This window comes from Poecile atricapillus, chromosome 39 (genome assembly GCF_030490865.1).
Source record: "Poecile atricapillus isolate bPoeAtr1 chromosome 39, bPoeAtr1.hap1, whole genome shotgun sequence".
Taxonomy (NCBI): domain Eukaryota; kingdom Metazoa; phylum Chordata; class Aves; order Passeriformes; family Paridae; genus Poecile; species Poecile atricapillus.
This window is the reverse complement of record NC_081287.1, coordinates 500,675-523,936: the sequence shown is the minus strand read 5'-3', so window position 1 is coordinate 523,936 and position 23,262 is coordinate 500,675. Positions and strand designations below refer to the sequence as shown.

Genomic DNA, 23,262 nt, shown 5'->3' with positions numbered 1-23,262 from the left:
CCCCACTTTATCCCAGTTCCTCCCAGTTTAACCCAGTTTCTCCCCAGTTTCCCCCTCAGGACTGGCCGCCATGTTGCCCCATTGCCCTCACCGCCTCCATTCCCTCCCAGTTTCCCCCATTTCCCCCCAGTTTCCCCCATTTCCCCCCAGTTTATCCCATTTTCCCCCCAGTTTATCCCATTTTCCCCCACTTTATCCCAGTTCCTCCCAGTTTAACCCAGTTTCTCCCTCAGGACTGGCCGCCATGTTGCCCCACTGCCCTCACCGCCTCCATCCCCTCCCAGCTCACCGAATTTCTCCCAGTTTCCCCCATTTCCCCCCAGTTTCCCCCATTTCCCCCCAGTTTATCCCATTTTCCCCCCAGTTTACCCCATTTTCCCCCACTTTATCCCAGTTCCTCCCAGTTTCTCCCCAGTTTCCCCCTCAGGACTGGCCGCCATGTTGCCCCACTGCCCTCACCGCCTCCATCCCCTCCCAGCTCACCGAATTTCTCCCAGTTTCCCCCATTTCCCCCCAGTTTCCCCCATTTCCCCCCAGTTTATCCCATTTTCCCCCCAGTTTATCCCATTTTCCCCCACTTTATCCCAGTTCCTCCCAAGTTTCCCCCTCAGGACTAGCCACCATGTTGCCCCATTGCCCTCATCGCCTCCATCCCCTCCCAGCTCACCGAATTTCTCCCACTTTCCACCAGTTTCTCCCAGTTTAACCTAGTTTACCCCATTTTCCCCCAGTTTATCCCAGTTTAACCCAGTTTTACCTTGAGGGCCGGCGCCATGTAGAGCAGGTCCTCCACCGCCAGGGGGCAGCGGGTGCGCAGGTGGCGGGCGCCGAAGTCGCGCACGAGCCCCAGGTTGTGTAGCCGGTCCGGCAGCGCCAGCGGCGCCCCCAGGCGGATCTCTGCAAAATTTGGGGGTCGCACCCCAAAATCGATCCTAAAAACCCCCCAAAAACCTCCCTCCCCATTTAATGGGATGTTCCCTCTATGGGGTTTCTCCATTTGGATCCCCCTATTAGGACGCCCCCCCGTTTTTTATTATGTTTTTAACTCGCGACCCCCCCCCCCCCCCATGGCGCCCTCAGGTTGGGACTGTCCGGAGCGCGGGAAAATTTGAGGGGGGGGGGGTCACGCCCTAAAAGCGACCCCAAAAACACCTCGGATCCCCCCCTTTGTGACCCCACATTGAACCCCAAAACCACCCAAAGACCCCTCAGGGGTTCCCCTATTGGAATTGTTCCTTATTTTCCCCATAGGACCCCCCCCCCCCACCATACCCCCCACCCCCGAATCACTGGAAAATTCCAGGATTTGGAGGTTTCTGGAAAAAAAAACCCAAAAAACTCCTCAGGACCCCCACCATAAACTCAACAACTCCCCTAAAAACCCTTCCGAAGACCCCTCCCCATTGGGACCACCCCTAAATTTCCCAATGGGACCCCCAAATCCCCCCTCAGATTGGTTCGGTCCAGCCGCCCCACAGCGCCCCCCAGCGGATCCGTCCCTCAGGTTCGTTGCTTGGAACCCCCTCACCCCCTTTTCCCAAAAAAAAAACCCCAAAAACCCCCAAAATCCCACCAAAACACCCCAAAAAACCCTTCCTCACCCTCGAGGCGCAAAGATTGGGGGCAGTAGAAGTGAATGGCGGCCGCCAGGACCCCCCCGCTGGCCAAATCCTGGAGCCCCCTCACGGGAGGGAACGGGGGAGGCGCCGGGGGAGCCCCTTTGTCTTTACGGTACCGAATCTGAGGGGGGAAAAAAATTAAATTGAGGAGAGATCCCCAAAAAATCTCAAAGCTCCCTCAAACCCCCTCCAAATGTGGAAGGACTCCCCCAAAAAATAAAAAAGAGGGACCCCAAATGTGGAAGGAACACCCCAAAATTACCCCAAATCCCCCCCCAGCCACCCCTTAAAGGAAAAATGGAACGGTCCTGAAAGGCCCCTCAGGTTTGGGGATCCCAAAATTGCCCCAAATCACCCCAAAAATATCAAAGGAGGGAGTTAAAATTGGGGGAGAACTCCTAAAATGATAAAAGAGGGGGGTCCCCAAAATCCCCCCAGGTTGGGGAGGGCTTGAGGACCCCAAAAACAGCAAAAGGGGTGCCCCAAACCTCCCCCCAAAATGAGGGAATTCTCCTCAAAAATGGTCGAGAAAACCCCAAAAAATCCCCCGAGGACCCCCCCAAATCTCCCCCAATTCCCCCAAATTCCTCCCACCCCCCCAAAAGAGGCGCATGCAGGGGAGGGGACCCCCAAATTTTTTGAGGGGCCAAAATTTCGGGGGGCGTCCCACCCTAAAATCCCTTTAAAAAACCCTAAAAATGCCCCAAAATTGGGGTTTTGAGGTGAGATTTTTTATTTTTGGGGGTCCAGGATTTTGGGGAGGGGTCTGGGGGTGCCCGAGAGGGGGAAAAGGGGGAAAAATTCCCAAATTTTGGATTTTGGGGGGGGTCCTTACCACCGGAGGTTTATTCCCCGATTCCTTCAAACAGAAGGCGATGGCGTGCTGTGGGAAAAAAAGAGTCAGGGGGTCCCCAAAACCCCCCCGGGGACCCCAAAAACGGGCAGGGGACCCCCAAAAATGGAAAGAGCGCCCCCAAAAATGGGGGGGAGGGAAAATTTGGGGAAAAAAAGGGGAATTTGGGGGAAAAAAAAAGGGAAATTTGGGGGAAAATGGGGGGGAAATGAAGAGAAATGGGGGAAAAAAGGGATTTTAGGGGGGTGGAGAAAAAGGGGGGCACTAAAAAGTTTAGGGGACCCCAAAATTGGGGAGAGCGACCCCAAAAATGGGGGGACAGTGAAAATTTGGGAGAAATCGGGGGAAAAATGGGGAAAAATTGGGGGGAAAATGGAGAAAAATGGGAAAAAATGGAGAAAAATGGGATAAAAAAAGAGGAAAAAGGGATTTAAAGAAGGGAAAAAAAGAAAGAAGAGGCTAAAATGAAGGAGGGGGCTCTAAAAATGGGGAGGGGGCTCCGAAAAATGGGAAGCAGCGAAAATTTGGGATGGGCAGAAAAAAAATTTGGGAAGAATTGGGGGAAAAATGGGAAAAAATGGGGGAAAATGAGGGAAAAAATGGGGAAAATTGAGGGGGGAAAAGGGATTTAAAGGGAAAAAAAAGGATTAAAGATCCAAAAAGTGAGGAGGGGTCCCCCAAAATTAGGGAAGGGTCCCCAAAATTGAGGAGGGGAGGCCAAAAAATGGGAAGGCGCCAAAAATTCAAAATAACGGGGAAAAAAAATGACAAAAAAGGCTCCAAAAAAAGGAGAAAATCCTAAAAAAAAAACCCCAAATTGGTCCCAAAAAATTGGGGGGGTCCCCGAAAAATTTAGGGGGGGTCCCCAAGCCCCTCCCCCTCCCCAAATTCATGCTCCTCCCCCCCCAATTTCATGCCCCTCCCCCCATGCAGCTTTGTGCCCCTCCCCGTCCCTCCCAAATTTCGACGCAAGACACAGAAAAAAAGGGGGGGGAGGGGAGGATGATGAGGGGGCTTCAACCCCCCAAAAAATTGGGGGGAAAATCCCATAAATCCCTAAAAATTTTTGGGAATTTTTGGGGATTTTTTTAAAATTTATTTTGAATTTTTTTGGCATTTTTTGGGGATTTTTTTAGTAATTTTTTGAAGGTTTTTTTTTCTTTTTTTTTTTTAATTTTAATGAAATCAAATTAAATTAAATCCATCCCCGAAAATTTGGGGGGGGGGATCCCATAAACTCCTAAATTTTTCTGGAATTTTTTTCCAATATTTTTCCCATCTTTTTTCCCCGTATTTAAAAGAAAAAAAATTCCATTTTTTGCCAATTTTTTTCTCATTTATTCCAAATTTTTTTTCCAATTTTTCCCCAATTTTTTTCAATTTGTTTCCAATTTTTTCCCCAATTTATTTTCCCATTTTCCCTCAGTTTCTCCCCATTTTTTTTTCCCCCCATCATCCCTCCAAACTCCCAATTTTAAGATGAAAAATCCATTCCCGACAAATTTTTTGGGGAGATTTTTCCACTCCACCCCCCCAAAAAATTTGGGATGGGATTGAGCAGGCGGGGAAGGGTCGGGGGTGAAATTTTTGGGGTGAAAAAAGCGGATTTTGGGACAGAGAAAAGCCCCCACTTACGGGCACCAACTTCCAGTACCAGCGGGTGGGACACTGAGAAAAGAGGGGGGGGGGTCAGCAAAAGGAGAGGAGGGGGAGCCCCAAAATTTGGGGAGGGGTCCCCAAATTCCACCGAGAGAATCCCGACACCGAGGGAGGAGAAGAGAAAGAAAAAGAGGGGGAAAAAAGCGAATTTTTGGGGAAAAAAAGCAAATTTTAAGGGGAAAAAAAGCGAATTTTAAGGGGAAAAAAAGCAAATTTTAAGGGGAAAAAAAGCGAATTTTAAGGGGAAAAAAGCAAATTTTAAGGGGAAAAAAGCGATTTTTAAGGGGAAAAAAGAGCGATTTTTAGAGGAGAACAATGTGGTTTTTGAAGGATTTATTTTTATTTATAAGTGGGTTTTTTTGGTTGGTTTTTAAAGCTTTTTATTAGTGATTTATTTGAGATTTTTTTTAAATTAATTTTTGGGAATTTTTAGGGAATTTTGGGGATTTTTTTTTTGAGATTTTTTTGGAGATGTTTGGGTGGTTTCTTGTTGATTTTAAAAGCCTTTTTTTAATGGTTTTTTAAAGGGTTTTTTATTAATTTTTGAGAAGTTTTTAGGGCTTTTTAGTGGGAATTTTTGGGGATTTTTTTGTGCTTTTTTGTGGGATTTTTTTGGGTTTTTTGTGTTTTTTTGGTGATTTTTGGAGGATTTTTTGATGATATTTGCAATTTTTTGTGTGACTTTGGATCATTTTTTTGGTGTGAATTTTGGGGGATTTCTTTTTGATTTTTGCAGGACCTTTTGGTGATTTTTTGGGTGTTTTTTTATCATTTTGAAGGCGTTTTTGAACCACATTTTATGATTATTTTTGCGATTTTAAAGTGATTCTTTGGGGTGAATTATTGTGATTTTTTTCACAATTTTTTGCAGGATTTCAACGATTTTTTCTTGTCTTTTTATTGACATTTTTGTCCATTTTTGGCCAACTCCTCCGTGATTTTTTCTGATTTTTTTTCAGGGTTTTGAAGTGAAAATTGTGAGAATTTTTTTTATTGACTTTTTATCCATTTTTGACGATTTCTCCACCATTTTTCGCGCCGTTTTTTATCACTTTTTTTGTGATTTTTACATGATTTTTTATTACCTTTTCACTGATTTTTTCATCCATTTTTTGGGCCATTTTCTGTCATTTTTTCCCACCATTTTAAAGTGATTTTTAGGGCACTTTAACATTATTTTTATTTCTATTTTTCAACCATTTTTTTACAACATCTCCATCATTTTTTGCGATTTTCCCCACAACCTTTAAATTATTTTTTATGCTTTTTTAATATTTATTTTATTACAATTTCACTAATTTTCCCACCCATTTTTTAACACCATCTCCACATTTTTTTGGGTTGATTTTGGGGCATTTTAACCACATTTAAAATTTTTAAACCCCCCCAAACCATTCCCAGCACCAAAGGGGGAAGCGAGCGAAGCAAAAAGGACCCAAAAAAAGCCATTTTTGGGGCGATTTCAGCCGATTTTAGGGTTTTAAACCCCAAAAAAATTCAATTTTAGGCTCTAACCAACCTTGTGGGCACAAGCTGGGGGGGCTGCGGAGCTTTCGGGGACCCCCGAATTTGGGGGTGTCGCCCCCCCCTCTTTTTCGGTGCTTTCCTGCAGCTTCCGATTCACCTAAAAATTGGGAAAAAAAATCCCAAAAAATTCAATTTTTAGCTGTTTCAACCTCAAAAAAAAAAAACCCCAAACCCCTCCCCAAAAAAATCAACTTACGGTGTCCAACCAACCCAAAATTTTGGGTTCCCAATTTTGGGGTCCTGGGGGGGCTCCGGGGGGAGCCCCCAAATTCCGAGTGGCCTCGGCGACGAAGGCGGCCATGAGGGAATCGATCAAGGCCAGGTGAGCGCCCTGAGGGGGGAAATTTGGGGGAAAATTGGGGGTTTTTGGGGTCCTGGGGGGAAAAATTGGGATTTTGGGGGGGTCCTGGAAAAAAAAATTGGGGATTTTGGGGGGTCCTGGGGAAAAAATTGGGGATTTTGGGGGGTCCTGGGGAAAAAATTGGGATTTGAGGAATTTTGGAGGGGTTTGTGGGGGTCTTTGAGGGGTTTTAGGGGTCCTGGGTGGAAAATTGAGGAGAAAATTGGGGATTTTGGGGCTCCCGGGACTTTCTTGTCCCTTCCAGGACCCTCGGAGGGGGCGTGGCCAAGCGGGGGGGCGTGGCCAAACCGGCCAATGGGCGTGGCCAAAGCGTGATTGACGTTTGCGCGAAGGGGCGTGGCCAAGGCGTGATTGACGTTGCAGTGTGAAGGGGGCGTGGCCACGTCGGTCAGTGGGCGTGGCCAAAGCGTGATTGACGTCTGTGTGAAGGGGGCGTGGCCAAAGGGCGGGGAGGGTTAATGGGATTGGCCCGAGCCAATTAACGGCCAATTAAAGCGGCCCAGCCTTAATGAGATTAATGAGGGGGGGGCACACGCAGCTCCCAGTGCTCCCAGTAACGCCCCAGTGATCCCAGTATGGCCCCAGTGATCCCAATGACCCTTCCCAGTGATCCCAGTTACCCGCCCCAGTGATCCCAGTATGGCCCCAGTGATCCCAGTAATGCCCCAGTGATCCCAGTGCTCCCAGTATCCCTCCCAATTCCCCGCCAGTCTCCCCCAGTCCCTCCCAGTTCATCCCAGTTCCCTCACAGTCCATCCCAGTTCCTCCCAATCCCCTTCCAGTCCCTCCCAGTGCTCCCAGTACCATGCGCATGGGCCCCCGTCCCCCCCAAATCCCCTCCCAATCCCCTCCCAGTCCATCCCAGTGCTCCCAGTACCATGTGGATGGGCCCCAATCACCCCCCAGTCCCTCCCAGTGCTCCCAAATCCCCTCCCAGTCCATCCCAGTCCCCCCCAATCACCCTCCAATCCCTCCCAGTTCCCCCCAGTCCCTTCCCAATCCCTCCCAGTCCCCTCCCAGTCCCTCCCAGTGCTCTCAGTACCATGCGCATGGGCCCCAGTCCCCCCCAAATCCCCTCCCAGTCCATCCCAGTCCCTCCCAGTTCATCCCAGTCCCCTCTCAGTCCATCCCAGTCCCTCCCAATCCCCTCCCAGTCCATCCCAGTCCCCTCCCAGTCCATCCCAGTCCTTCCCAGTGCCCCCAAATCCCCTCCCAGTCCCTCCCAGTGCTCCCAGTACCATGCGGATGGGCCCAAATCCCCTCCCAGTCCATCCCAGTCCATCCCAGTCCCTCCCAGTGCCCCCAAATCCCCTCCCAATCCTCTCCCAGTGCTCCCAGTCCCCTCCCAGTGCTCCCAGTCCCCTCCCAGTGCTCCCAGTCCCCTCCCAGTCCATCCCAGTCCCCTCCCAGTCCATCCCAGTCCCTCCCAGTGCCCCCAAATCCCCTCCCAATCCTCTCCCAGTGCTCCCAGTCCCCTCCCAGTCCATCCCAGTCCCCTCCCAGTCCCTCCCAGTGCCCCCAAATCCCCTCCCAATCCTCCCCCAGTGCTCCCAGTCCCCTCCCAGTGCTCCCAGTACCATTCGGATCGGCCTCTGCTGCAGGTCCTGGGCCCTGACGGGGACCCCCTGCAGGGTGGGGGGGACCCCCCTCCCCGCCAGCAGCGCCAGCAGCGCCCCCAAATCCTGGGGGGGGGGCTCGGGGTGGGGCGGGGCCGAGGGGGGCGGGGCCTGGCAGGGCGTGGCCAGGGCGTGGCTCCAGGCCCTGCAGTAAATGTCAGAGGCCAGCAGGAGGCGCTCGACCGGCGGCTTCAGGTGCTCCTGAGCGTATTGGTCGGTGTAAAAAGGGTCCCGCAGCTCCTCGGGGACGTTCCCTGGGGAGAAAAAGGGAGAATTTGGGGAAATTGGGGAATTTGGGGGGGGGTTAGGGGGGTGGGGGGGGTGAGGAATGGGTTAAAGTGGGTTAAAGTGGGTTAAAGTGGGTTAAAATGGGTTAAAAAGGGGTTAAAAGTGGGTTAAAGTGGGTTAAAAATGGCTTAAAAAGGGTTAAAATGGGTTAGAAGTGGGTTAAAGTGGGTTAAAAGTGGGTTAAAAGTGGGTTAAAAGTGGTGGGAAAATGGGGGAGAATGGGTTAAAATGGGTTAAAATGGGTTAAAATGGGTTAAAAATGGGTTAAAGTGGGTTAAAAGTGGGAAAATGGGGGAGAATGGGTTAAAGTGGGTTAAAATGGGTTAAAATTGGGTTAAAAATGGGTTAAAATTGGGTTAAAGTGGGTTAAAATGGGTTAAAATGGGTTAAAAATGGGTTAAAGTGGGTTAAAATTGGGTTAAAATTGGGTTAAAGTGGGTTAAAAAAGGGTTAAAAGTGGGTCAGGGAATGGGGAGCAAGGGGTTAAAACGTGGGAGGGAAATGGGAAGGGATGGGTTAAAGAATGGGGAGGAATGGGTTAAAAATGGGTTAAAATGGGTTAAAGTGGGTTAAAATGGGTTAAAATTGGTCAAAAAGGGTTAAAAATGGGTTAAAAGTGGGTTAAAAGTGGTGGGAAAATGGGGGAGAATGGGTTAAAAGTGGGTTAAAGTGGGTTAAAATGGGTTAAAAAGGGTTAAAATGGGTTAAAAAGGGGTTAAAAGTGGGTTAAAAGTGGGTTAAAAGTGGTGGGAAAATGGGGGAGAATGGGTTAAAGTGGGTTAAAATGGGTTAAAAATGGGTTAAAAGTGGGTTAAAAGTGGGTTAAAAGTGGGAAAATGGGGGAGAATGGGTTTAAAGTGGGTTAAAATGGGTTAAAGTGGGTTAAAAATGGGTTAAAATGGGTTAAATATGGGTTAAAAGTGAGTTAAAATGGGGGAGAATGGGTTAAAATGGGTTAAAATTGGGTTAAAATTGGGTTAAAAGTCGGTTAAAAATGGGTTAAAATGAGTTAAAATTGGGTTAAAAATGGGTTAAAAATGGGAAAATTTGGGTCAAAGGTCACTCAGAGGTCATCGTACACACAGAGACTGACCCAGCGTGGACAGATGGACACTGACCCAACATGGACAGATGGACACTGACCCAGCGTGGACAGATGGACACTGACCCAGCATGGACAGATGGACACTGACCCAGCATGGACAGATGGACACTGACCCAGCGTGGACAGATGGACACTGACCCAACATGGACAGATGGACACTGACCCAGCGTGGACACACGGACACTGACCCAACATGGACAGATGGACACTGACCCAACATGGACAGATGGACACTGACCCAGCGTGGACAGATGGACACTGACCCAGCATGGACAGATGGACACTGACCCAGCGTGGACAGATGGACACTGACCCAGCGTGGACAGATGGACACTGACCCAACATGGACAGATGGACACTGACCCAGCGTGGACAGATGGACACTGACCCAACATGGACAGATGGACACTGACCCAACATGGACAGACCATGAACCCACCATGGACCCACGGACACTGACCCATCACAGACAAACCATGGAGCCACCATGGAGCCATCAGTGACCCATCATGGACTCACCAGTGACCTGACCCACCATGGAGCCACCATGGAGCCACCATGGAGCCACCATGGAGCCACCATGGAGCCATCACTGACCAATCATGGACCCATCACGGACCAACCATGGACCCACCATGGAGCCATCACTGACCAATCATGGACCCACCATGGACCCACCATGGAGCCACCATGGAGCCATCACTGACCCATCATGGACTCACCACTGACCTGACCCACCATGGAGCCACCATGGAGCCACCATGGAGCCACCATGGAGCCATCACTGACCAGTCATGGACCCATCACGGACCAACCATGGACACACGGACACTGACCCACCATGGAGCCATCACTGACCCATCATGGACTCACCACTGACCCAACCCACCATGGCCCCATCATGGACCCATCACTGACCAATCATGGACCAATCATGGACCCACCATGGACCCACCATGGACACACCATGAACCAACCATGGACACACCATGGACCCACCATGGACCAACCATGGATTCACCACAGACCCAACCCATCATGGACCCATCATGGACACACCATGGACACACCATGGACACACCATGGACCAACCATGGACACTGACCCATCACTGACCCATCACTGACCCATCACTGACCCATCATGGGCCCACCACAGACCCATCATGGACACACCAGACCCAACCCACCATGGACCCACCATGAACCCATCACTGACCCACCATGGACACACCATGGACCCACCATGAACTCACCATGAACCCACCACAGACCCGACCCACCATGGCCCCATCAGTGACCCATCACGGACACACCATGGGCCCACCATGGACCAACCATGGACCCACCATGAACCCATCATTGACCCACCATGGACACACCATGGACACACCATGGACACACCACAGACCAACCATGGATTCACCACAGACCCAACCCATCATGGACCCACCATGGACACACCACGGACCAACCATGGACACTGACCAATCACTGACCCATCATGGACACACCATGGGCCCACCATGAACCCATCACTGACCCACCATGAACACACCATGAACCCACCACAGACCCATCATGGACACACCAGACCCAACCCACCATGGACCCACCATGGACACACCATGAACCCACCATGGACCCATCACTGACCCACCATGAACCCATCATTGACCCACCATGAACCCATTATGGACCAACCACGGACCCACCACAAACCCCAAGGGCCACGGAGACCCCACCAATGACCACTGAGACCCCCCAAGGACCAGGTAGAACCTCAACGGTCACGGGAACCCCAAAACCAACCATGGAGACCCCAACAATGGTCATGGAGACCCCAAAATTGGTCATGGAGACCCCAGAATTGGTCATGGAGACCCCAAAATTGGTCATGGAAACCCCAGAATTGGTCATGGATACCCCAAAATTGGTCATGGAGACCCCAAAATTGGTCAAGGAGAGCCCAAAATTGGTCATGGAAACCCCAAAATTGGTCATGGAGACCCCAAAATTGGCCATGGAGACCCCAAAATTGGTCATGAGGACCCCAAAATTCATCATGGAGACCCCAAGAAGGACCCCCCTGAGCACCTCCCAAAATCCCGGCCCCAGGGGTGGGGGAGGGGCACATTCCAGGGTGGGGGTGGGGCAGGGCCACACCCATGGGTGGGTGGGGGAGGAGCCCTGGCAGCCACCGGTGGCCACGCCCTCACCTGCTTGGGGAAGGGCCACACCCAGGGGTGACAGGGGACACCTGGGACCCTCACCTGTCCTGTGGCACCCATGGGACCCTCACCGGTCCCGTGGGACCCTCACCTGTCCCATGGCACCCATGGGACCCTCACCTGTCCCTCACCTGTCCCATGGGACCCTCACCTGTCCCATGGCACCCATGGGACCCTCACCTGTCCCGTGGGACCCTCACCTGTCTCATGGCACCCATGGGACCCTCACCTGTCCCTCACCTGTCCCATGGGACCCTCACCTGTCCCATGGCACCCATGGGACCCTCACCTGTCCCGTGGGACCCTCACCTGTCCCATGGCACCCACGGGACCCTCACCTGTCCTGTGGCACCCACGGGACCCTCACCTGTCCCATGGGACCCTCACCTGTCCCACAGCACCCACGGGACCCTCACCTGTCCCTCACCTGTCCCATGGGACCCTCACCTGTCCCATGGCACCCACGGGACCCTCACCTGTCCCTCACCTGTCCCATGGGACCCTCACCTGTCCCTCACCTGTCCCAGCCCCCCCAGGGGTGAAAATCGCTCCCCTCCCCCACCTGGCCCCTCCCTCTGCCCCTCCCCCCGGCCAAAGGGCGTTTGGGGGGGGGGGGGGGGGACTTTGACCCCTGGAGGGGGGAGGGGAACTGGGAGGGACTGGGAGGGACTGGGGGAACATCTGGAGGGTCCCAAAATCACCTGGGGGGTCCCCAAAACACCTGGGGGAGACACGGGGGGGTCCTAAAACATCGGGGGGGTCCCCAAAACATCTGGGGGGGTCCCCAAAACACCTGGAGGGTCCCTAAAACACCTGGGGGGGTCCCTAAAACACCTGGGGGGTCCCTAAAACACCTGGGGGTCCCCAAATACACCTGGGGGGGTCCCCAAAACACCTGGGGGGGTCCTAAAACACCTGGGGGTCCCTTTTTTGGGGAGGGGGTCCCCCAGGGCTTCCCCAACCCCCTCCGGGGGGGGCGACCCCTCCCTCCCCCCCCCCCCAACACCGCAGGGGGCGGGGCGCAAAGGGGGGGTTCCCCGCCCTGTGACGTCACAGCGCGACGTCACAGCCCCCTCCCCCCGACTGCAACAAAAGCGCCCGAGGGGCGGGGGGGGGAGGGGGAACCCCGGGATTGGGGACCCCCCCCCAAAAATAAAAATAAATAAAAATTTACCGGGGACCCTCCCCAAATTAAACCGCCCCTCCCCCTCCCGAGCATCCCCCGGGACCCCTCCCCACGGCACCGAGACCCCTCCCCGGTACCGAACCTTCCTCCCGGTACCACCGAGACCCCTCCCGGTATCACCGAGACCCCTCCCCAGTACCGAACCCTCCCCCCGGTACCACCGAGACCCCTCCGGTACCACCGAGACCCCCCCCAGTACCGAACCCTCCCCCCGGTATCACCGAGACCCCTCCCGGTACCACCGAGACCCCTCCCCAGTACCGAACCCTCCCCCCGGTACCACCGAGACCCCTCCCGGTGCCACCGAGACCCCTCCGGTATCACCGAGACCCCTCCGGTACCACCGAGACCCCTCCCCAGTACCGAACCCCGCCTTGGGTACCACCGAGACCCCTCCCGGTATCACCGAGACCCCTCCCCAATACCGAACCCCCCCTCCGGTACCACCGAGACCCCTCCCCAGTACCGAACCCTCCCCCCGGTACCACCGAGACCCCTCCCCAGTACCGAACCCCCCCTCCGGTATCACCGAGACCCCTCCCCAGTACCGAACCCCCCCTCCGGTACCACCGAGACCCCTCCCGGTACCACCGAGCCCCCTCCCCACGGCACAGAGCATCCCCCACCCCCTTTCACCGCATCCTCCCGGGACCCCTCCCCACTACCAGAACCCCCCCCCTCAGACCCAAACCCTTCCCGTTCGGTACCGGGACCCCTCCCCGCTGTCCCCCCGCCCGCTCCTACCGGCGCCGCCGTAGCCGGTGGCGATGGCCCAGGCCAGGCTGGCGGCGCTGCGAGCCCGAGCCCCGTCGTACTGGTCGAGCGGGCGGATTTCGGGCACCAGGAACCCCCGGCGCATGGCGGCGGCGGCGGCCGGGGGAGCCGCCACCATCCCGGGGCCACCGCCGGGGCCACCGGGGCCACCACCGGGGCCACCGGCGCCCGCTTCGGCCGCGCTCGGCTCGGCGCCGCTTCGGGTGGGCTCGGAGAGGCTTCGGGTGGGCTCGGAAAGGCTTCGGGCGGCTTCGGGTGGGTTCGGCGGGCTCGGGTGGGCTCGGAGAGGCTTCGGGTGGGTTCGGCGGGCTCGGAGAGGCTTCGGGTGGGTTCGGCGGGATCGGGTGGGCTCGGAGAGGCTTCGGGTGGGTTCGGCGGGCTCGGGTGGGCTCCGAGAGGCTTCGGGTGGGTTCGGGTGGTCTCGGAGAGGCTTCGGGAGCGTTTCGGGGGGGTTCGGGTGGGTTCGAGGGGGTTCGGGCGGGCGCGGCGCGAGCGCCAGGTGCGGGGAGGGGGGGGGTGGGGGAGGGGGGGCGGGGCGCACCTGCGGTCACGTGATTTGGATGGGGCTGGAGGCCACGCCCCCTTCTCTGGAGCGCGGGGAAAGGGGCGGGACTGGGAATACTGGGGGGACTGGGGGATACTGGGAGCGATGTGTCCCCATGTCCTGTGTCCCCTTGTCTGTGTCGGTGTCCCCCTGTCCGTGTCCTGTGTCCCCATGTCCCCCTTTCAGTGTCCCCCTGTCTGTGTCCTGTGTCCCCCTGTCCGTGTCCTGTGTCCCCATGTCCCCATTTCAGTGTCCCCCTGTCCGTGTCCCCCTGTCTGTGCCGGTGTCCCCTCGGTCCCTTCCCGTGTCCCCTCGTGTCCATCTCCCCTGTCCCTCTGTCCCCCTGTCCGTCTTCCCATGTCCCCATGTCCATGTCTGGTGTCCCCATGTCTTTGTCCCTGTCCCCATGTCCGTGTCCAGTGTCCCCCTGTCCATGTCCCCGTGTCTGTGTTGGTGTCCCCTCTGTCCCCCTGTCCATGTCCCCATATCCGTGTCCGATGTCCCAATGTCCATGTCCCTGTCCCCATGTCCCTGTCCCAGTGTCCCCATGTCCATGTCTGGTGTCCCCCTGTGTCCCCATGTCTGTGTCAGTGTCCCTCTGTCCCCCTGTCTGGTGTCCCAATGTCCATGTCCGTGTCTCCATGTCTGTGTCCCCCCGTCCGCGTCACTGTCCCCTCTGTCCCCATGTCTGTGTTGCTGTCCCCATGTCCGTGTCCCCATGTCCGTGTCCCCCTGTCTGTGTCCTGTATCCCTCTGTCCCCATGTCCGGTGTCCCCCTCTGTGCCCGTGTCCGTGTCACTGTCCCCATGTCGGTGTCCCCATGTCCGTGTCACTGTCCCCTCTGTCCCCGTGTCTGTGTCCCCATGTCCGTGTCTCTGTCCCCTGTGTCCCCGTGTCCGGTGTCCCCATGTCTGTGTCACTGTCCCCATGTCGGTGTCCCCATGTCCGTGTCGCTGTCCCCTCTGTCCCCGTGTCCGTGTTGCTGTCCCCGTGTCTGTGTCCCCATGTCTGTGTCCGGTGTCCCCCTGTGTCCCCATGTCCGTGTCACTGTCCCCATGTCAGTGTCCCCATGTCCGTGTCGCTGTCCCCTGTGTCCCCCTGTCTGTGTCTCTGTCCCCGTGTCCTGTGTCCCCATGTCTGTGTCTCTGTCCCCGTGTCCGTGTCTCTGTCCCCGTGTCCTGTGTCCCCCTGTCTGTGTCACTGTCCCCATGTCCGTGTCTCTGTCCCCGTGTCCGGTGTCCCCCGGCCCCTCCCCGTGTCCTATTTTCCACCGTGGCCATGGCAACGCAGGGACCGAGAGGGACACGGGGGGGGGACACGGCGGGGACAGGGATGGGGACACAGAGGGGACATGGAGGGGACACAGAGGGGACACAGAGGGGACAGGGATGGGGACACAGAGGGGACATGGAGGGGACATGGAGGGGACACAGGGATGGGGACACAGAGGGGACATGGAGGGGACATGGAGGGGACACAGGGATGGGGACACAGAGGGGACACAGGGATGGGGACACAGAGGGGACACGGAGGGGACAGGGATGGGGACACGGAGGGGACACAGAGGGGACAGGGATGGGGACACGGAGGGGACACAGAGGGGACAGGGATGGGGACACAGGGATGGGGACACGGAGGGGACACAGAGGGGACAGGGATGGGGACACAGAGGGGACAGGGATGGGGACACAGGGATGGGGACATGGAGGGGACACAGAGGGGACATGGGGACATGTGAGGGACGGGGATGGGGACATGAAAGAGATGTGGGGACAGGGATGGGACAGGAGGGGACACAGGGACAGGGATGGGGACATGGAGGGGACAGGGATGGGGACACGGAGGGGACACAGGGATGGGGACACGGAGGGGACACAGAGGGGACACAGAGGGGACTTGGGGACATGTGAGGGACGGGGATGGGGACGTGGAAGGGACATGGGGACAGGGATGGGACAGGAGGGGACATGGGGACAGGGATGGAGACAAGGGACACAGGAGGGACACAGGGATGGGGACACGGAGGGGACACAGGAGGGACACAGGGATGGGGACACGGAGGGGACACGGGGATGGGGACATGACAGGGATGTGGGGACAGGGATGGGACAGGAGGGGACCTGGCAGTGACAGGGATGGGGACAAGGGACACGGAGGGGACACTGAGGGGACAGGAGGGGACACAGGGATGGGGACAAGGGACAGAGGGGACACTGGGGGATGGCTGGGGACAGGGATGGGGACACGGAGGGGACATGGGGACACTGAGAGGGACCTGGGGACACTGAGATGTGACACGGAGGGGACACCAGAAAGGACCTGGGGACACCAAGAGGGACCTGGGGACACCGAGAGGGGACACAGAGGGGACACGGGGACACCAGAAAGGACCTGGGGACACGGAGGGGACATCGGAAAGGACCTGGGGACACCGAGAGGTGACACCGAGAGGGGACACGGGGACACCGAAGGCGCCACCCCGCAGGCGGGGCCCGCCCCTCCCCCCGCCCCGGCCGGGCCGGTCGGACTGGTTAAACTGGGAGTGGGGGAGGGGCGGGCCGGGCACACCCGGGGGTGGGTGGGGGTGGGGGGAGGGGCAGCGCGGGGTCTCCCCCGCCCCTCCCCCACCCTCCCCTCTTCCCCCCCGTTAATCCGCGGCCGCCGGGGCCCCTTAAGAGGCTTAAAAAGGACCCGGGGGGGGGAGGGGAGGCACCCAAATTCCCGCGCCCCTCCCCCTCCATCCCAAAATTCCCACCCATCCCCCAAAATTCCAGCCCCACCCCCCCCCCGAATTTATTCGACCCCGCCAGATGTTGGAGGGTCCCGTGGTGACGTCACCATCCAGATGTTGGGGGCGTGTCCCCCCCACGCCGGGGTCTTTTCCAGATGTTTCCCTCCCCCCCCCCCAGATGTTCGGGGTCCCCAATTCCAGATGTTGGGGGTCCCCACCCCAATTCCAAGCCCATTCCAGATGTTTGGGGTCCCCATCCCCCACCGGCCCCGCCCCCCCCATTCCAGATGTTCATTTTCCCGCCATTAGCGGGCGGCTCCGCCCCCTGCGCCCCGCCATTGGTTGACGCCTCTGATTGACACCCGCGCCGACCAATCAGCGCCGCGCACCCCAACAAACCCGGAAGCGCCGCTCTTCAAAAGACGCCCCGCAAAATCCCGGGAATATTTTGATGGAAAACCTGGAAATTTCGGGAAAAATCCCATTTTTCACTTTATTTACTCCTCCTCTGCCGGCGCCCGCTGGGGTTTCCTCTGCAGCAGCCTCCGGGCGGGGGATCCCGGCAGGTTCCCGAAAGTTCTGGAAGCTGGGAGGAAGAACCGGGGGGAATCTCCTCATTCCCGGATTTTCCTCCCCAAAATTCCCGGGATTTCGGGGTTTTTTTGGCTCACCCAGCTGCTCCGAGAGCTCCCTCAGGTATTCCCTGCTCTCCTTTTGGAATTCCAGCACCAACTTCGTCGCCTGCAGGGCCTCGTCCACCTGGGAATCCCCAAAAAATTCCCGGAAAATTCCAGAAAATTCCATAAAATCCCCAAAATCGGGGGATTTTATCCCAAAAAAAGCCCGAATGCCCTCACCAGGAGCTGCAGGGATTGCAGGAGCGGGATCTGCCGGGCCAGGATTTCTCCGTAGTCGGGTTTGGAGGAGGGAATTTGGGAATTGGGAATTTGGGGAGGGGGCCAGGGGGGGTCCCCGGCTCGGAGCTGCTCCAGGTTCCTGCGGGGGAAATTCGGGATATTCGGGAAATTTGGGATATTTGGGATTGGGGATGGGGAAATTTGGGATTGGGGATGGGAAATTTGGGATTGGGGATGGGGAATTTGGGATTGGGGATGGGGAATTTGGGATTGGGGATGGGGAATTTGGGATTGGGGATGGGAATTTGGGATTGGAGGAGGGAAATTTGGGGATTTTTGGGATTGGAGGAGGGAAATTTGGGATTGGGGATGGGGAATTTGGGATTGGGGATGGGAAATTTGGGACTGGGGATGGGAAATTTGGAGATTTTGGGATTGGAGGAGGAAAACTTGGGGATTGGGGATGGGAAATTTGGGAAATTTGGGATTGGGGGAGGGAAATTCGGGGATTTTGGGGATTGGAGATGGGAATTTTGGGGATTTTAGGGATTGGGGATGGGAAATTTGGGGATTTAGGGATTGGGAATTTGGGGATTTTTGGGATTGGAGGAGGAAAATTTGGGATTGGGGATGGGGAATTTGGGATTTTGGGGATGGGAAATTTGGGGATTTTAGGGATTGGAGGAGGGAAATTTGGGATTGGAGGAGGGAATTTGGGAAATTTGGGGATTTTCTGGGGGGTTCCTCACCTGGAGGCCTCCTGGGATCGCTGCTGGTGCTGATCCAGGAGCTGATCCCAGGCCTGGAGCTCCCCGGAGACGCTGACGGGGACAGGAGAGGGACAGGGGTGTCCCAGGTGTGTCCCAAATGTCCCCAGGTGTGTCCCAGGTGTCCCCAAATGTCCCCCAGGTGTCCCTTCCCCACTCCAGGTGTGTCCCAATGTCCCCAGGTATGTCTCAGGTGTGTCCCAATGTCCCCAGATGTGTCCCAGGTGTGTCCCAGGTGTCCCCAAGTGTCCCCAGGGGTGTCTCAGGTGTGTCTTGATCCCCCAGGTGCGTCCCAAATGTCCCCCAGGTGTCCCCAGGTGTGTCCCAATGTCCCCAGATGTGTCCCAGGTGTGTCCCAATGTCCCCAGGTGTCCCCAGCTGTCCCCCAGGTGTCCCCAGGTGTGTCCCAAATGTCCCCCAGGTGTCCCCAGGTGTGTCCCAGGAGTCCTCAAATGTCCCCCAGGTGTCTTCAGGTGTGTCCCAATGTCCCCAGATGTCCCCAGGTGTCCCTTCCCCACCCCAGGTGTGTCTCAGGTGTCCCCAGGCTCATCCCAAGTGTCCCCCAATGTCCCCCAGGTGTCCCCAAGTGTCCCCAGGGGTGTCTCAGGTGTGTCTTGATCCTCCAGGTGTGTCCCAGGTGTCCCCAGATGTGTCCCAGGTGTCCCCCAGGTGTCCCCCAGGTGTGTCTCAGGTGTGTCTTGATCCCCCAGGTGTGTCCCAGGTGTGCCCTCCCCACTCCAGGTGTGTCCCAGATGTCCCCAGGGGTGTCTCAGGTGTGTCCCAATGTCCCTAAAGGGTCCCCAGGTGTGTCCCAGATGTCCCCAGGTGTGTCCCAAATGTCCCCAGGTGTCCCTTCCCCACTCCAGGTATGTCCCAATGTACCCAGGTGTGTCCCAAATGTCCCCAAGGTGTCCTCAGGTGTGTCCCAGGTATCCCCAAGGTGCCCCAGGTGTGTCCCAGGTGTGTCTTGATCCCCCAGGTGCGTCCCAAATGTCCCCCAGGCTCATCCCAGGTGTGTCCCAATGTCCCCAGATGTGTCCCAGGTGTGTCCCAGGTGTCCCCAAGTGTCCCCAGGGGTGTCTCAGGTGTGTCTTGATCCCCCAGGTGCGTCCCAAATGTCCCCAGACTCATCCCAGGTGTCCCCACGTGTGTCCCAGGAGTCCTCAAATGTCCCCCAGGTGTCTTCAGGTGTGTCCCAATGTCCCCAGATGTCCCCAGGTGTCCCTTCCCCACCCCAGGTGTGTCTCAGGTGTCCCCAGGCTTATCCCAAGTGTCCCCCAGTGTCCCCCAGGTGTCCCCCAGTGTCCCTCGGGGTGTCTCAGGTGTGTCTTGATCCCCCAGGTGTGTCCCAATGTCCCCAGATGTCCCCAGGTGTCCCTTCCCAACTCCAGGTGTGTCTCAGGTGTCCCCAGGTGTGTCCCAATGTCCCTAAAGTGTCCCCAGGGGTGTCCCAATGTCCCCAGGTGTGTCCCAGGTGTGCCCTCCCCACTCCAGGTGTGTCTCAGGTGTCCCCAGGCTCATCCCAGGTGTCCCCCGATGTCCCCCAGGTGTCCCCAAGTGTGTCTTGATCCCCCAGGTGTGTCCCAGGTGTGCCCTCCCCACTCCAGGTATGTCCCAATGTCCCCAGGTGTGTCCCAAATGTCCCCAGGGGTGTCTCAGGTGTGTCCCAATGTCCCTAAAGTGTCCCCAGGTGTGTCCCAGATGTCCCCAGGTGTGTCCCAAATGTCCCCAGGTGTCCCTTCCCCACTCCAGGTGTGTCTCAGGTGTCCCCAGGCTCCTCCCAGGTGTCCCCAGGTGTCCCCAGGTGTGTCCCAGGTGTCCCCAGGTGTGTCCCAATGTCCCCAGGTGTGTCTCAGGTGTCCCCAAATGTCCCCCAGGTGTCCCCAGGTGTGTCCCAATGTCCCCAATGTGTCCCCAGGTGTCCCCAAATGTCTCCAGGTGTGTCTCAGGTGTCCCCAGGCTCATCCCAGGTGTCCCCAGGTGTGTCCCAAATGTCCCCCAGGTGTCCCCAGGTGTCCCCCAGCTGTCCCCAGGTGTGTCCCCAAATGTCCCCAGGTGTCCCCACCTGGCGATGCGCTCCTTCATCTGCACCACGGACGCCTCCATGGCCGGATCCAGGGAATCCCTGCAGGAAAAGGCCCCAAAATTCCAAAAGAATTCCCAAATTTTGGGGAAAATCCAGCCAAACTTCCCAAAATTCCCAAATTTCGGGGCAAATCCAGAGAAACGTCCTAAAACTCCCAAATTTCTGGGAAAACCCAACCAAAATTCCCAAATTTTGGGGCAAACCCAACCAAAACTCCCAAATTTTGGGGCAAACCCAACCAAAATTCCCAAATTTTGGGGCAAATCCACACAAAATTCCCACAGGAAAAGCTCCCAGATTGCCTCAAAAACCATCCCCAAATTCCCAATTTTTAATTTTTTTTTTTTTTTTGGGATTTCCGTGGATTTTGGCCCCTCCCAGCCTGGAAATTCCCAAATTTGGGGGATTTTGCCCCAAATCCTGACCCCGGGGGTGGCTCCACGCAATCCTCGAGGGTCCCATCCAGGAGCAGCCTCTGGAGCAGCCGCCGGAATTCCTCAGTTTTTATCTGGACTGGGGGAAAAACCGGGATTAGAAACCCCCCTTTAATTAATGGTTTGCTAATAATTAATTAGTTGTTGATTAATTTTGCGGGATTTAGGGATTTCCACTCATTTTCCTGCTGGTTTTCGACGAATTCCTGAATTTTTTAGAAATCTGGAGGAGCCAGGAATCCCTCAGGGAGTTTTTTTTGCTCCTCCCCTAATTAATTATTGATTAACTATCAATTTATTCCTTATTAATTATTAATGAATCCCACTTTTTCTCTTTTTTTGGACCGAAATTCCCAAATTTCATGAAAATCAGAGACCTGCTCTGACCCTCCCCCAATTAACCATCATCTAATGATTAATTAACTCTTAATTATTATTAATTAATTCCATTATTTTCTCATTTTTCTCATGGAATTTAAGGATCAACCATTTATGGTCATTTCCTGCCTTTTTTTTTACCCAAACTCCCCAATTTTTTTGGGAATTGGGAGCACCCAGGAATCCCTCAGGACCATTTTTGACCCCCCAAAATTAATTATCAATTAATTCCTAATTAATTCCATTGTTCTTCCTCGAATTCCCAACTTTTTGAGGTCCCCCCCACCCCTTTGGGGGTTTGGAAAATTGGGATTTGGAGGGGGAAAAAACCCCAAATTTTGGGAATTTTGGAGGCCCCCAATCCCCACCTCTGGCAGCGAAAGCCTCGGGGTCGAATCCTTCGGATTTTTCCAGATCCTTCTGCAACTTCTGGGCAGAAAACTGAGGGGAAAACGGGGAAAAATCCGATAAAAACGGGAAAAAACATCTTTAATCCCGAATTTCTGGGGATTAAAACAAAGATTTGGGAAGAAAAAGGAGCCCAAATTCCTTTTTTTTTTTTGTGTGTGTTTGAGGGGTCAGGGAAAGGAATCCAAGGAATTCCAGGATTTTGGTAAATTCCAGGATTTTTTTGAGGTAATTCCATGATTTTGGTGAATTTTACGATTTTTCAGGTGCTTAAAGTGCCAAAAAAATGCCAGGATTTGGGTTCATTGCAGGATTTGGGGTAAATTTAAGGCTTTCAGGAACTTCTTGTGTGGAAGGACCAAAAATTCCCAGGATTTTGGGTGAATTTACCTTGAAGCTGGAAAGGAGGAGGAGGAAGAGACGTTGGACTTCGGGAAGCTCCAGGCTGATGGATTGGCTCAAATCTGGATTAAAAAAAAAGGTGAAATCCAGAAAAAAAACAGCTGGAATTTGACCCAGAATTCCCCCAAAAAGCAGCAGTGGGAAAAGCAGGAAAAACAGATGGGAAAAAATCAAATTGAAGGAGAGAAATGGGGGAAGGGAGGAGAAAATAATCGGACTTAAGGAGAGAAATTGGGGGAAATAGAGAGAAATCATATTTAAGGGTAAAAAATGGGGGAAATTGGGAAAAATGAAGGGGAAAAGTCACATTTAAGGATGAAGAGGGGAAAATGGGAAGAAGAAAGAGGAGAAGCCACAATTAAGGTGAAAACTGGGTTAAAGGAAGAACCAAAAACGAAGGAAAAAAAGAGAAAACTCCAAAATCCTCAGGGGACAGAAGGCTCAGCGCAGCACCTCCCGCCATCCTCGCTCCCAAAAATGGATTTTAATTAAAAATGACGCTAATTAAGCGTTAATTAAGCCTGGAAATACGAACCAGTGATGTCCTGGTGGACAGGGGGCAGCGATTTGCGGCGGGATCGCCTCCGCTCGAGGTCGGAGCGGTGCCAGAAGCGGATTTTGTCCTGAGGGGCGGCGGAGATCGGTGATAAACTGGAGGAATTCAGCAATTCTTGGCTGCTCTCGGCTCTTCTCTTCCTGCTGGAAGGGCTCAGCTTTTTCTCTTGCCTGGGAAGCTTCGAAATCGCCTCAGGATCCGCTGCCGGCTCCGGATCTGAGGGGAAAAGAGGCGAAATCAGCGCTTTTTAAAAGGTTAAAGTGACGCGATGATGCCCGGGCTGCGCTTCTCACTCGGGATTTCTCGGTTTTATGAGGGGAAATGTGATTTTTTTTCCAAGGATTTCGGAGTGCTGAAGGCGGTTTTTATGGTTTTATTTTAAAAAGTAATAAAAATATTATTTTTATTCCGGGCGAACCAGGAGCGCTGCCGGGACCTGAGGGGGATCCCCACCTCCCAAATCTTAAATCCTCCCTAAATCCCAACCAACTCTTGCCTAAAACAAAAGCTGCGGTTTCCATCCCTGCCCTTACCTGGCGCGGCCCCTCCGCTCTCAGGGCTGGGTCCGCCGGGGCATCGCTGAGGGGAAAAAACCTTAAAGGGCTGGAAGCGCGGCCGCCTCGCGGCTCCCCCTGCCGGACCGGGCTCCTCCAGCTCTCACCTCACCCTCCTGTGGCCCGGCCGAGCCCCGTGAGGACGAAACAGCGGCCGGACCGGGGGAGCCGCCGGGTTCCGCCGCTGCCTCCGCCATTGCGGTTTCCCGCCGCCCGCCTGCCCTCAGTGAATTGCGCATGCGCAGAGCCCTCTCCGGCTTCGCCGCCATCACTGCGCAGGCGCGGGGCGGCTCCTGCCCTCACGATCTTCCCGCCCTTTTTCGTCCC

General features: G+C 55.2%; 2 protein-coding genes and 1 long non-coding RNA gene across 5 annotated transcripts in view; 1 reads left to right on the top strand and 2 right to left on the bottom strand.

Annotated features, from left to right (window-relative positions):
• CAMSAP3 (calmodulin regulated spectrin associated protein family member 3) overlaps nucleotides 1-13,617 on the bottom strand; it is a 28,221-nt gene extending 14,604 nt beyond the window's left edge. The window contains 8 exon segments of the mRNA XM_058861698.1: nucleotides 758-897; nucleotides 1,602-1,740; nucleotides 2,455-2,502; nucleotides 4,108-4,140; nucleotides 5,651-5,755; nucleotides 5,855-5,989; nucleotides 7,597-7,889; nucleotides 13,189-13,617. Coding sequence (XP_058717681.1) covers nucleotides 758-897; nucleotides 1,602-1,740; nucleotides 2,455-2,502; nucleotides 4,108-4,140; nucleotides 5,651-5,755; nucleotides 5,855-5,989; nucleotides 7,597-7,889; nucleotides 13,189-13,336 — 1,041 coding nt within the window. The 5' untranslated portion in view covers nucleotides 13,337-13,617.
• A 3,236-nt stretch (nucleotides 13,618-16,853) lies between these two features.
• Nucleotides 16,854-23,219, bottom strand: DSN1 (DSN1 component of MIS12 kinetochore complex). 3 transcript variants are annotated; one of them, XM_058861817.1, is made up of 11 exons: nucleotides 23,043-23,219; nucleotides 22,915-22,960; nucleotides 22,361-22,597; nucleotides 21,814-21,887; nucleotides 21,384-21,518; nucleotides 20,629-20,711; nucleotides 20,183-20,242; nucleotides 18,100-18,171; nucleotides 17,351-17,489; nucleotides 17,165-17,252; nucleotides 16,938-17,079 (listed from the first exon to the last, which is right to left on the bottom strand). In XM_058861817.1, the coding sequence occupies exons 1-11, from the start codon at nucleotides 23,202-23,204 to the stop codon at nucleotides 16,991-16,993; spliced, it is 1,185 nt and encodes a 394-aa protein (XP_058717800.1). In that variant the 5' UTR covers nucleotides 23,205-23,219; the 3' UTR covers nucleotides 16,938-16,990. The 3 variants fall into 3 exon arrangements, with proteins under 3 accessions (XP_058717798.1, XP_058717799.1, XP_058717800.1); XM_058861815.1 differs by having other exon boundaries at nucleotides 16,854-17,252; XM_058861816.1 differs by having other exon boundaries at nucleotides 16,854-17,252; nucleotides 20,629-20,716; nucleotides 21,384-21,456.
• LOC131591336 (uncharacterized) lies at nucleotides 18,156-19,661 on the top strand. The gene is made up of 3 exons (XR_009280324.1): nucleotides 18,156-18,279; nucleotides 18,809-18,921; nucleotides 19,581-19,661. It is a non-coding gene; the product is annotated as an uncharacterized LOC131591336 (long non-coding RNA).
• Nucleotides 23,220-23,262: the final 43 nt, after the last annotated feature.